Source organism: Macaca thibetana, chromosome 6 (genome assembly GCF_024542745.1).
Source record: "Macaca thibetana thibetana isolate TM-01 chromosome 6, ASM2454274v1, whole genome shotgun sequence".
In the NCBI taxonomy this organism is placed as follows: Eukaryota; Metazoa; Chordata; class Mammalia; order Primates; family Cercopithecidae; genus Macaca; species Macaca thibetana.
In genome coordinates, this window is record NC_065583.1 from 106,686,464 (window position 1) to 106,701,067 (window position 14,604).

At 42.8% G+C, this 14,604-nt stretch overlaps 1 protein-coding gene across 8 annotated transcripts in view; it reads left to right on the top strand.

Moving 5' to 3' along the window:
- Positions 1 to 14,604, top strand: part of FAM169A (family with sequence similarity 169 member A) — an 89,542-nt gene that overhangs the window by 69,681 nt on the left and 5,257 nt on the right. For all 8 annotated transcript variants that reach the window (XR_007726404.1, XM_050793505.1, XM_050793507.1 and 5 more), the window contains 2 exons: positions 2,409 to 2,565; positions 14,359 to 14,562. Coding sequence is in view for 7 of the 8 variants with exons in the window: in XM_050793505.1 (XP_050649462.1) it covers positions 2,409 to 2,565; positions 14,359 to 14,562 (361 nt within the window). In the remaining variant the exon portion in view is untranslated. The remainder of the gene's footprint in view (positions 1 to 2,408; positions 2,566 to 14,358; positions 14,563 to 14,604) is intronic.

Below are 14,604 nucleotides of genomic sequence, written 5' to 3' on the forward strand. Positions count from 1 at the left end.
AGTCAAGTAGAGAATTCTGTAGCTATGCTTATCCTATTACGCAAATAATTTTAAATTTGGGTAATTAGGTTTGTAAATGTTTGTTTTGGTGAAAAATTTGTAATGTTAAAGATAGATATAAGGAAATATTTAAATCTAGTAATTAAAAAATGAGTTTAGAAAACTGGTTTTCTCACTGAGCCATATTTTGATGTAGTACCCTTTTTAGAAGGGTAACAATGTATTTTAAATTGAGCCTCCCAGAATTATTGTGGAATTTTGTTTGCTTTTCATAAGCAGAACAGTAGGAGTTTGTGCTTGACTGTTTGCTCAAACATATGAACAACAAAACATCATCTTAGCCCTCAAAGGATTGACTGCCTAGGGGTAAAGAGAGATACGAACACAGTTTAAGAGCACCGTAAGGTGGATTGTGATTGTACAATAATGGAAAGTGCAGAATGCTGTGGATACTGAGGAAAGAGTGTTAGATTCTAATTGAGGGAATGGAGAGATTTGGCATTTGGGCCTGGGCATCAAAGGTAAATAGAAACCCAACAAGTGGAGCTGAGACAGAAGACTTTCTAGTGTAAAGGTCCACCGACTATGGCCTGTAGGCCAAATCTGACCTGCCACCTGTTTTTGTAAATAAAATTTTATTGTAAGACATCCATGCTCATTAAGCTTATATATTTTAAATTAAGCATACATATATTTTTATATATTATTAAGCTTATATATTTTTAGTTATGTTTGCATTGGAATGGCAGAGTTGAATGGTTGGAACAGAGACCATATGGCCCACGATGCCTAAAGGAAAGGTTTGCTGATCCCTTTTCTACACCAAGGCTGAGAAGTAGAACTTTCTGCAGTGATGGAAATGTTTTGTATTTACACTGCCCGGTATAATAGCCATTAGCCAGTGTGCCCATTGAAGTATGGCTAGTGCAACTAAAGAACTGAATTGTTTCATTTAATTTTAATTTAAATGTAAAATAGTGAAGTGTGTCTCGTGGCTATTGTATCAGTACAGATTTCAACTAAAGCACTGACATGAGCAAAGGCACAAAGCTAGGAGGAATGTTACTAAGGATAATTGATGAATAAGGTAAATATAAGGGTCTAGGCTGGGCATGGTGGCTCATGCCTGTAATCCCAGCACTTTGGGAGGCCGAGGCGGGTGGATCACCTGAGGTCAAGAGTTCGAAACCAGCCTGGCCAACATGGCAAAACCTTGTCACTACTAAAAATACAAAAATTAGCCCGGCGTGGTGGCACACTTCTGTAATCCCAGCTACTCAGTAGGCTGAGGCAGGAGAATCGTTTGAACCCAGGAGGTGGAGGTTGCAGTGAGCCGAGATCACACCACTGCACTCCAGCCTAGATGACAGAGGGAGACCCTGCCTCAAAAACAAAAACAAACAAATATGTTAGGCTTTCAAAGAAGGTGCACTTTATTCACTGAGCTTATAGAGAACCACCAGAAGTTTCTGAGCTGGGCTATCACAGGTATAGATAATGTGCATTAGAAAGACAGCTCTGAAAGCCTTGATGAAGATGTACTGTAAGTCTGAAGATGAATTGGGAAGAAGTACAGTGCTCCAGAGAGAACTGGGACCTGAAGCAGAACTGTGAAAATGGGCTTAGAAAGTCAGGAATATATTTGAAAGGCAGCTTTGGAGTTAGAACTAAACCATATAGTGTGTTGTCCAAGGTGACATTTTTGAGAATGAAAGGAGCATTATTAATAATTATGCCAGTATCCATAATTATGGACAAAAGTCTGTAAACTGGGACTGCTCCAGGTAAACCAGGATATATGCTGATTCTAATAGAGTAAGATCCATGGTCCTTCAGTATAAATGAGGTTAAAAAAAAAAAAAAGGTATGATACAGGCTGGGCGCGGTGACTTACGTCTGTAATCCCAGCGCTTTGGGATGCCGAAATGGGTGGATCACGAGGTCAGGAGATGGAGACCATCCTGGCTAACATGGTGAAACCCTGTCTCTACTAAAAATACAAAAAATTAGCTGAGTGTGGTGGCACGCGCCTGTAGTCCCAGCTACTCGAGAGGCTGAGGCAGAAGAATTGCTTGAACCTGGGAGGTGGAGGGTTGCAGTGAGCCGAAATCGCGCCACTGCACTCCAGCCTGGGCAACAGAGTGAGACTTTGTCTCAAAAAAAAAAAAAAAAAAAAAAAAGATAAGATCCAATAAGATATGGATAGAGTAAAAGAAGAAGGGTCTAGTTTACATAATTGAGAAGATGGTAATATTATAAGAGGATGAAGAGATTGGTTTTAGACTTGTAAAATCTGAGTTGTTGACAACATAGTTGATTCTCTAAAATGTTACTTTAAGAAAGGACTTCTGAGATTTTATATTTATCCTTAATGAAACAAGTGAGAATGGTTTTCTTTTGTTTTTTAGATTGGAGTCCACTGCACGCCCATCAGAGAGCTCAGAAGAATTCCTGGAAGAAGAACCCGAACAGAGAGGGATTGAATTTGAGGATGAAAGCAGTGATAAAGATGCACGGCCAGCACTGGAAACGCCGCCACAGCAAGAGAAGCAAGATGGTGAAAAGGTATGAGATCACTTACTCAGTAAAATGAAAATAAGTAAACTAAATTTTACCTTTCGTAATCATATATTGTTAGAAAAGTATACTGATATATTTTAGAGTCTTAGAAATTGTGTGTAGTGTTAAAAAGCATATATATATTAAGCAAGATCAGGTACTACAGTTGGGGAGAGGATAAAATTACAAGGATAATTTAGTTTATAAAAGTTTGCACTTATAAAAATTTGAATTATATCAAAGATAAAATAGGGATGTTTAGTAAGATCTTTCGGTGCGTTTAAAATATAAGTTAATTTGTAGAATTAAACACACATACACAAATGATATAAGATCTCGTATAGAACCAGTTAAAATGCTTTCAGGTGCAATAAACCTTCAATGGCACCCCCATTTTTGTTAGAGGGCTAAGAATTACTAGTCCAGAAAAAAAAATATTTGATGACTATTGATCTCACAAATTTCTGGAAAAATAACTAAATTCATGTTTTTTAAACACTAGAAAAAAATATATAAACCCTTGGTAAATAAGTAAACTCTTCATCTGGGTTGATTTTTGCAGCTTTAAAGTATTTATCCCCAGCTTCTTTTTTCTTTATCCATTTCCATTTTTTTCTTTAATGTCTTCCATCTTTTCCTTTCCACAGATTCCCTATTTCTTCTTTCATATGTTTCTTGAAAAAATCTTTCAGCTGTTTGCCAAGTCCAGCAGGCAGGTGAACAAGTGAAACTATATATTACTGATTTTGTTTTCTTTTTCTTTTTGAGACGGAGTTTTGCTCTTTGCACCCAGGCTGGAGTGCAGTGGTGTGATCTTGGCTCACTGCAACCTCTGCTTCCTGGGTTCAAGTGATTCTCCTGCCTTAGCCTCCCAAGTAGCTGGGATTACAGGTGCCCCCCACCATGCCCAGCTAATTTTTGTATTTTTAGTAGAGACAGGGTTTCACCACTTTGGCCAGGCTGGTCTCGAACTCCTGATCTCAGGTGATCTGCCCGCCTCAGCCTCCCAAAAGTGCTGGGATTACAGGCGTGAGCAACCGTGCCCCACTAGTTTTGTGTTCTTAAGTTACTCTGATTTAGCTCCTGCTTCCTCTATTTCATGAAGTGACATGCTGTGTCAGCTCACTGCAGCCTCCACCTCCTGGGTTTAAGCAATTCTCCTGCCTCTGCCTCCCAAGTAGCTAGGATTACAGGTGCACCAACATGCCCGGCTAATTTGTGTGTGTGTGTGTGTGTGTGTGTGTGTGTGTTTTTTTTTTTTTTTTGAGACAGAGTCTCGCTTTGTCCCGGGCTGGAGTGCAGTGGTGCCATCTTGGCTCACTGCAAGCTCCACCTCCCAGGTTCACGCCATTCTCCTGCCTCAGCCTCCCGAGTAGGTGAGACTACAGGCGCCCACCACCATGCCCGGCTAATTTTTTGTGTTTTTAATAGAGACGGGGTTTCACCGTGTTAGCCAGGATGGTCTTGATGATCTGACCTCGTGATCTGCCGAGACAGGGTTTCACCATGTTTGCCAGGCTGGTCTTGAACTCCTGATCCACTCATCTCAGCCTCCCAAAGTGCTGAGATTACAGGCATGAGCCACCGTACCTGGCCTCATGAAATGATATTTTTATGTTTATTTTTGTAATATTTCTTTTTCCTTTTTTTTTTTTTTCTTTTGAGACAAGAGTCTCGCTCTGTTGCCCAGGCTGGAGTGCAGTGGCACAGTCTTGGCTCACTGCAGCTGGGACTGCAGGTGCCCGCCACCACGTCCCGCTAATTTTTTGTGTTTTTAGTAGAGATGGGGTTTCACCGTGTTAGCCAAGATGGTCTCAATCTCCTGACCTCAATCTCAATCCGCCCACCTTGGCCTTCCAAAGTGCTGGGATTACAGGCGTGAGCCATCGCGCCCGGCCTATTTTAGTAATTTTGGGGAGCAGATGGGTGTTTGGTTACATCGATAAATTCATTAGTGGTGATTTCTGAGATTTTGGTGCGCCCGTCACCCAAGTAGTGTTGTATACTATACCCAATGTGTAGTCTTTTATCCTCACCCCCCTCCTACCCTTTCCTGCAAGTCCCCAGAGTCCATTATATCACTCTTATGCCTTTGCATCCTCATAGCTTAGCTCCCACTTATGAGTGAGAACATACGATGTTTGGTTTTCCATTCCTGAGTTACTTCACTTAGAATAATGGTCTCCAACTCCATGCAGGTTGCTGTGAATGCCGTTATTTCATTCATTTTTTATGACTGAGTAGTATTCCATGGTCTACATATACCACTTTTTTTTTTTTTTTTTTTTTGAGATGGACTCTTGCTCTGTTGCTGAGCTGGAGTGCAGTGGCACGCTCTCAGCTCACTGTAACCTCCGACTCCCTGGTTCAAGTGATTCTCCTGTCTCAGCCTCCCAGATAGGTGGGATTACAGGCACACACCACCACACCCAGTTAATGTTTGTGTTTGTAGTAGAGACGGGGTTTCACCATGTTGGCCAGGATGGTCTTGATCTCCTGACCTTCTGATCTGCCCACTTAGGCCTCGCAAAGTGCTGGGATTACAGGCCACCATGCCCGGCCTATATATACCACATTTTCTTTATCCACTCATTGGTTGGTGGGCATTTAGCCTGGTTCCATAGTTTTTGCAGTTGCAAATTGTGCTGCTATAAACATGCACGTGCAAGTGTCTTTTTGATATAATGACTTATTTTTTTCTGGGTAGATAGCCAGTAGTGGGCTTGCTGGATCAAATGGTAGTTCTACTTTTAGTTCTTTAAGGAATCTCCACACTGTTTTCCATAGTGGTTGTACTAGTTTAGTTCCAACCAGTTGTGTAAAAGTGTTCCCTTTTCACCATATTCACTCCCACGTCTGTTTTTTTTATTGTGGCCATACTTACAGGAGTAAGGTGGTATCAAATTGTGGTTTTGATTTGCATTTCCTTGATAATTAGTATATTAGGGTTCTCTAGAGGGACAGAATAGGATAGATGTATATAAAGGGGACTTTATTAAGGAGTATAAAGTCACATGATCACAGAGTCCCATAGTAGGCCATCTGCAAGGTGAGGAACAAGGAAGCAAGGAAGCCAGTCTGAGTCCCAAAGCTAAAGAACCTGGAGTCTGATGTTTGAGGGCAGGAAGCATCCAGCTCTGGAGAAAGATGTAGACTGGGAGCCTAAGCCAGTCTAATCTCTCCATGTTCTTCTGCCTGCTTTTTATTCTGGCCATGCTGGCAGCTGATTAGATGGTGCCCACCTGGATTGAGGGTGGGTTTGCCTCTCCAGTCCACTGACTCAAATGTTAATTTCTTTTGGTAACACCACCCTTATAGCCACACCCAGGATCAATACTTTGCATCCTTCAGTCCAATCAAGTTGACACTTAGTATTAACCATTACAAGTCTACCCCTTGTCAGCTTGAACCCATACACACTTCCTGAGATCATACATAGTCTTTAAATAAAGACAATAATGTAATAATTATGCCTAACACAATACAACTGTCATTCGTACAACTGGAAACCCCCAACCCAAATAATATTATGTAAAGTTAACACTTAATTGCTCATATGAAGTCAATAAATCTTATGTCACACGATGAAGGAAAAGAGAAATAAAATGAAGGTATTTTCTTATTACAAGTGTATACATGCGCAAACATGTTCTTAACCAAATAAGGAGGAAATACTCATGACAATTACAGTCATCATTTCTGCAGCTGGTCACGTGGTTGAAGCTGGTGTTGATGACTACCTTCTTCTGCTACCCATTCTGTATTCCCTTTGCCTTCAGCAAGCACTTTAGCAGGTTGTGTTTTTTATTTCCTAGTGTAGTAACGCAAACCTTCATTCCTGAAGAGTCTGGGCCATTTGTAGTCTTGCCTGGATTGGGCTGTTGTAGTTTCCCATTGACCTTAATCACAGGGCATCGTAATACTAAGAGACACCCCAAGGGATCTCCTATATTCCATGCATACTCTTCCTTAACTCCATTGTGGAGTAGTAGACTGATTTCATCTTGATAGCCTGGGTCAGTCACCGTAGCCAACACTGTAGCTCCCTCAGCCTGTTGACTTTAGGAGGAGCCCAAAGTGTCCAGGTGGCAATCTTAACTTCCAGTTTAATGGAATCATTGTTGTGTCTCCTGGTGGCAGCATTCCTCTCTCTGGAACTAATACCTCTAGGCCAGCAGAACGTAATGTTATGGGGACAGGAAGCAAAAATTTTGCTAGTGGATCACTAGGGGTGAAGGTGAGTGAGGCCATTCCCACTTTTACCCCTGGATTCCTGGACCTGTGAATCCTGTCTATAAGAGAAACAGTACCATATACTGAAATGCTGATTCAGAGCCTACACAGCCTGCTAGAGACCTTTGCCTCAGCCCTGCATAGTATTATCACCTAGTTGGTGTTGTAATTGTGATTTCAAAAGCACATTCCACTGTTCTGTCAATCCAACTGCTTCAGGATGATGGGGAACATGGTAAGAACAGTGAATTCCCTGAGCATGAGCCCGCTGCCGCACTTCTTTAGCTGTAAAGTGACTGCCTTGTTCAGAGGCAATGCTGTGTGGAGTACCATGACGGATAAGGCATTCCGTGAGTCCATGGATGGTAGTCTTGGCAGAAGCACTGCATACAGGATAGGCAAACTCATATCCAGAGTAGGTGTCTGTTCCAGTGAGGACAAACCTCTGCTTTTTCCATGATGGAAGAGGTCCAGTATAATCAACCTGCCACCAATTAACTGTTTGATCACCCTGAGGACTGGTGTCATAAGGGTGTCGTAAGGGCTTAGTGTTGGTCTGTGCTGCTGGCAAATTGGGCACTCAGCAGTGGCTGTAGCCAGGTCAGCCTTGGTGAGTAGAAGTCCATGTTGCTGAGCCCACGTGTAACCTCCATCCCTGCCACCATGGCCACTTTGTTCATGGACCCATTGGGCGATGACAGGGGTGGCTGGGAAAGGAGGCTGAGTAGTGTCCACAGAACAAGTCATCCTACCCACTTGATTATTAAAATCCTCCTCTGCTGAGGTCACCGTTTGGTGAGCACTCACATGGGATACAAATATCTTCAGTTTTTTACCACTCAGAGAGGTCCATCCACATACCTCTTCCCCACATTTCTTTGTCACCAATTTTTCAATCATGCTTCTTTCAAATCCCTGACCATCATCCAAACCATTGGCTACAGCCTATGAATCAGTATATCGTCACACATCTGGCCATTTCTCCTTCCTCGCAAACTGCACAACTAGGTGCACTGCTCGAAGTTCTGCCCACTGGGAAGATTTTCCTTCACCAGTGCCCTTCAGAGATGTTCTAGAAAGGGGCTGTAGTGCTGCAGCTGTCCACTTTTGGGTGGTGCCTGCATATCATGTGGAACCATCTGTGAAACAGGCCCTAGTCTTCTCTTCCTCTGTCAACTGATTATAGGGAACTCCCCATGAGGCCATCGGTGCAGGCTGGGGAAAAGGAGGCAGAGTGGCAGGAGTGGAGACCATGGGCGTTTGAGCAACTTCCTCATGTAACTTACTCGTGTCTTCAGGACCTGCTCAAGCCCGATCACATATATACCACTTCAATTTGATGATGGAATGCTGCAGTGCATGACCCACTTTATGATTAGATGGGTCAGAAAGCACCCAGTTCATGATAGGCAGTTCAGGTCGCATGGTGACTTGATGACCCATAGTCAAACATTCAGTTTCTACCAAAGCCCCGTAACAGGCCAAGAACTGTCTCTCAACAGGAGAGCATCTGCAGAAGATGGCAGGGCTTTGCTCCAAATTCTTAGAGGCCTCCACTGTGATTCACCTATGGGGGCCTGTCAAAGGCTCCAAACAGTACTTGTCTCTCAAAAGGAGAGTAGTTATCTGCAGAAGATCAGGACCTTGCTTCAAAATCCTAGAGGCCTCTTCTGTCATTCACCTATGGGGGCCTGCCAAAGGCTCCTAACAGCATCCCTATCTGCCACTGACACCTCAAGCACCATTGGATCTGCTGGATCATACAGCCCAAGTGGCAGAGCAGCTTGCACAGCAGCCTGGACCTGTCGCAGAGCCTTATCCTGTTCTGGAGCCTACTCAAAACTGGCAGCCTTTCGGGTCACTCGATAAATGAGTTGGAGTAACACAACCAAATGAGGAATTTGTTGCCTCCAAAATCCAAGTAGGCCAACTATGTGTTGTGCCTCTTTCTTGGCTGTAGTAGGGGCCAAATGCAGCATCTTACTCTTTACCTTAGAAGGAATATCTCCACAGGCCCCACACCACTGGACCCCTAGAAATTTTACTGAGGTAGAAGGTCCCTGAATTGTAGTTGGATTTATTTCCCATTCTCTGGCATGCAAATGTCCCACCAGTAAGTCAGTGTGCTTGCTACTTCTTGCTGACTGGATCCCATCAGCATAATGTCATCAATGTTATGGACCAGTGTGATAACTTGTGGAAGCAAAAAGCGATCAAGGTCTCTTTGAACAAGGTTATGTCACAAATGTGGAGAGTCGATATACCCCTGAGGTGGGACAGTAAAAGTATATTGCTGGCCTTGCCAGTGGAACACAAATTGCTTCTGGTGGGCCTTATGGACAGGAACAGAGAAAAAGGCATTTGGCAAATCAGTGGCTGCATACCAGGTACCAGGAGATGTGTTAATTTGCTCAAGCAATGAAACCACATCTGGTGCAGCAGCTACAACTGGAGTCACCACTTGGTTATGCTTATGATAATCCACTGTAATTGTCCAAGATCCATCTGTCTTCTGCACAGACCAGATGAGAGAGTTGAACGGGGATGTGGTGGGAATCACCACCCCTGCACTGTCCTTGATGTTGGCACTAATCTCCGCAGTGCCTCCAGGGATGTGATACTGTGTGTGTTTGACTATTTTTCTAGGTAGAGGCAACTCTAATGTTTTCCATTTGGCCTTTCCCACCATAATAGCCCTCACCCCACCAGTCAGGGATCCAATGTGGGGGCTCTGTGAGCTGCTAAGTATGTCTATACCAATTATGCATTCTGGCACTGCAGAAATGACCACAGGATGAGTCCGGGGACCCACTGGACCCACTGTAAGTCACACCTGAGCTAAAATTCCATTAGATTACCTGATCTTCATAAGTCCCTACTTTAACCACAATGACGTTTTGGGTCACCCGGAATCAATGTCAGCTCAGAGCCAGTGTCCAGTAGTCCTCGAAATGTCTGATCATTTCCCTTTCCCCAGTGCACAGTTACCCTGGTCAAAGGCCAGAAGTCTCCTTGGAGAAGGATGGGAGAAAGATTCACAGCATAAATTGTCGGTATTGTAGTGGAGTCCTTCCTCAGGGGGCTTAATTCAAGGGGTTCTGGGTCTATAAAGTGGCTCAAGTCTGGAAATTGAGGGGCTGTGATTCTCTTGTTTTCTGTAATTCAAATTAGTCTTTTGTCCACTTGACCTGGAAGTTTTCCATTTATATGAATTAAGTAGGAATTCAGTAGGCTTCCTATCAATTCTACTTCTGGGAACACTGATTAATTAGCCAGTGCAAAAGCTCTACACAAGTCAGATTATTCTGATTGCTGCTTTGCCTCTGTGGTCCATTATGGTAGCTCGCCCACCCTGCATTTGATGGTTGAGTGCTCCCACTTGGCCCCTGCCACCTCTGGATCCAATTATTCCCATTGTATTTAAATTTTGTAGTTGAGTGACTGTGGTTCCCAGTTAGATCTGGCATATAGAGAAGAGCAATCATAGAGCTCTTCAAAGATTCATGTGCTGCCCTCACAAATCTCTTTCACAAAGCATTGGTCAAGGGTATATCTTCTGGACCTTCTCAGCTGGGATGAGTAGGTCTAACGTGACTAATTCACTCCACCATCCCAATCTCCCTAAGCCTTTGGATCCCTTCCTCTACATTAAACCAAGGGAGATCAGGCATTTCTAGCTCGCTCAGAGCGAGCCATCTTTTAATCCGTATTTCAGCTAACCAAGCAATCAAGCTATTAGAACCTTTTTAAACTCCCTGAGCAGCAACATTAAATGCAGAGTCCCTGCTTAGTGGGCCCAAATCAATAAATTTAGCCTGATGCAACTCTGTGTTCCTTCCACCATCATCCCACACCCTTAACATCCATTCCCACACCTGTTCTCCAGATTCCTGCCTATATAAATTAGAAAACTCAGTGTTTTTCAAGTGTAGCACACCTCCTTGTGGGTTACACTCTGAACTTCACCTCTAGGGGGCCGCTGGGACTTTAGTCCATATAGGTCTAGAAGCAAACAGGGCTGATTCTCCTCTCCTGAGGTAATGTTACCACTACTGGGGATGGTGAAGCTGTTTCTTCTGGCAAAAAGGCTCATCAGAGTTTATAAGCTCTGTGTCCCCAGCGTCATCAGGGTCCTCCTACATGTCCCCATTCCAAGTTGCAGGTTCCCATTCTTTTCCAATCAGGGCTCTCACTTTAACAGTAAACACCTGGCAAGGCTGTGCATGTGCCTTTCATTGCAGGTCAGCCACTCACAAGATAAGAGGTTGTGTCTGATTTTCCACAATTTCAGCTCTTTGTCTACAGGAGACAAGACTCTCACTCAGGGCTTTTGAAGTATCTGCTTTTGAAACCTGGAGTTAGAATCCCTGAGTTCATCATTGTTTTTCATCACTTTGTCCAGTGAACTTAGGAGCAGCCAACCAACTTCATTGTGTTCCTTGGTTCTCCACATATGGTCAAAGGTATTAAGTGTAGAGTCACCAAACTTTTTCCCTCTCAGAAGCGGTGAATCAGGAGTGTCAAATGCATTTATTTTGCATAACTCTAAACAGTTCATGCCAAGGACTATCAGTGTTCGCCGTACTACTAGAAGTAGAGTCCTTAGCATTTTGGGATGTGATCATATTAAGGAGCCATCTCCAGAAACCCACCGACAAAAGGGGTCTGTTTTCTAGAGGGACAGAACTAATAGGATAGGTGTATATATAAAGGGGAGTTTTTAAGGAATGTTAACTTGCACGATCACAAAGTCCCACAATAGGCTGTCTGCAAGCTGAGGAGCAAGGAAGCCAGTCTGAGTCCCGAAGCTGAAGAACCTGGAGTCCTATGTTTGAGGGCAGGAAGCATCCAGCACAGGAGAAAGATGTAGGCTGGGAGGCTAAGCTAGTTTAATCTCTTCATGTTCTTCTGCCTGCTTTTTATTCTGGCCATGCTGGCAGCTGATTAGATGGTGCCCACCTGGACTGAGGGTGGGTTTGCCTCTTCCAGTCCACTGACTCAAATGTTAATTTCTTTTGGTAACACCACCTTTACAGCCACACCCAGGATCAATACTTTGCATCCTTCAATCCAATCAAGTTTACAGTATTAGCCATCACAATTAGTGATGTTGAGCATTTTTCCATGTTTGTTGGCCATTTGTGTATCTTCTTTTGAGAATTGTCTATTCATGTTCGTATCCCACTTTTTGATAGGAAACTATATATATGCATATGTGTGTGTGTGTATTGAGACATTTTCACTCTGTCACGCAGGCCGGAGTGCAGTGGCATGATCTCAGCTCACTGCAACCTCCATCTCCTGAGTTTAAGCGATTCTCATGCCATAGCCTCCTGAGTAGCTTGAATTACAGGCATGTGCCACCATGCCGGGCTAATTTTTGTATTTTCAGTAGAGATAGGGTTTTTGCCAATGTTGGCCACTCTGGTCTTGAACTCTGGACCTCAAGTGATCCGTTCCCCTCGGCCTCCCAAAGTGCTGGGATTACAGGTGTAAACCACTGTGCCTGGCTGGAAACTATATTTTTAAATGGCATTTTTATTGTAGAAAATTGAGAAAATGAAAAAAAGCACATATGGGAAGTTAAACCTCAAATTTTTTAAAAACAAGATTTGTATGCATCTAGACGTTTATGGAAATATGTATTTGTGGGGGTTTTCTTTCACTTTTTTTTTTTTTTTTTGGAGACAGAGTCTCGTTCTGTCGCCCAAGCTGGAATGTAGTGGCACAATCTCGGCTTAACTGCAACCTCTGCCTCCCGGGTTCAAGCAGTTCTCTGCCTCAGCCTCCCCAGTACCTGGGATTACAGGTGCCCGCCATCACACCCAGCTAATTTTTGTATTTTTAGTAGAGATGGGGTTTCACTATCTTGGCCAGGCTGGTCTTGAACTCCTGACCTCATGATCCACCTGCCTTGGCTTCCAAAGTGCTGGGATTACAGGTGTGAGCCACCACGCCTGTTCTTTTTTTCACTTTTAAAAAGTTAAGATTATATTGTACATACTTCATGGAACCTATTTCATCCAATAAGACATATAGCAGTGCCAGTGACAACTTCCATTTTAATTTTTTTTTTTTTTTTTAACCTGGGTTGATTATCCTCTCTTCCTGAGGTTCTCTGGTCTCCTGACTTCATAACACTACTGCACTTTGGTTTCTTGGGTTTTTTTTTTTTTTTTGAGACGGAGTCTCGCTCTGTCTCCTCTGGCTGGAGTGCAGTGGCACGATCTCTCTGGCTCACTGCTACCTCTGCGTCCTGGGTTCAAGCTAATCTGCCTCAGCCTCCCGAATAGCTGGGACTACAGGCGAGTGCCGCCACACCCGCCCCGGCTAATTTTTATATTTTTAGTAGAGATGGAGTTTCACCATATTGGCCAGGCTGGTTTCTTGGTTTTTCTATCTCTGAAGTATTATTTTTATTTTTTGACTCTTCTCATACTTGCTTTTTCCCCCTTATTGTGGACACACTGGAAAAAGTCCTTGATTTTCTGAACTTTGGTTCATGTTTTCTTTTTTGAAAATACATCCAATCTCATGACTTCAACTGTTTTATCTCTGGGAATGACCAGTAACTCTAGACTTACCTCTCTCTCCCACTCTGGTCATTTTTATGAGCTTTATATTACCTTCTGTGTGCACTCTATTCTGTGTATCATCTGGTATAATAAAATAGATATTATTTTATAGATGATTTTTATTTTAGAACAATTTGCTTTCTTACTATAGAAAAATTAAAATCTCTGATTTCTCTTTTGGAAAAATTTCCTTGATATGCTTTTAGGGGTCCTACACAATGCAGTCAAATCTTTTGTGAACACTTGAGTGCATCAGTTTTATAATTTTAATAATGGTAATAAAATTCCCTTTAAGTATTAGAATGTCAGGATTAGAAATACTTGACATTAAATATAAGTTAATCGATAAACTTTGGAAGAATTTTAGAAATTGGAGAGTTCATGTTATCAAATAGCATCTCCATATTTTAATGATATGCAAGGAGCAGGACTGTTCAGAAATGACCCTGGCGTTGACTGAGACTGGGACTCTCTCCTCCCAGCAAGCAGCAGCACCTAAACTGAACTTCCCGTTAGACTGTTAGTGCTTCCTACGTCTGGCACAGTAAACTGTAATTTCCCATAGGACCCAAAGATTCCAGATGCTGAACAGCTGGTGTTATGTAAAGAATGGGCATCAAGTCTATACTCTGGTGCCTTTTTCCTGAAAAGGTTCTTCCCATGATTGCCCTATAAGAAGGAAGAACAAGAAGTGGGTAGGGTCTTTTCATTGAATCTCCGACCCACACTGTGTATCCACAGAGCATCCTGGTCCTGCCCTATCTTTCCTTAAGAGCAGTGGGAGTATGGGGTACTCAGGATTATTTTATTTTGCTGATACTGGCTTATGAGTTTCCCTCTTCCCCCAATAAGACTGTTCTTTAACCTATGTTCTATAATGTAAACTTGAGTCTTGGTATAGGATAGGTAGGCACTGAGAAGGGACCCGTCATGCATGACAAATAAGTTAGTTTGTAATCATGTCCTTTTTTCCCCTCTTCTCATGGTGTAGGAATCTGAATTAGAGCCTATGAATGGTGAGATAATGGATGATTCTCTTAAGACCTCACTTATAACAGAAGAGGAAGACTCCACTAGTGAAATTTTAGATGAAGAATTAAAATTGCAGCCTTTTAATTCCAGTGAAGATTCTACAAATCTTGTTCCACTGGTGGTAGAATCTTCAAAACTCTCTGAGGCAGATGCACCAGATAAGGTAAGGGGGCGATGAGCTATTTTTTAATAAAGTATACCAATG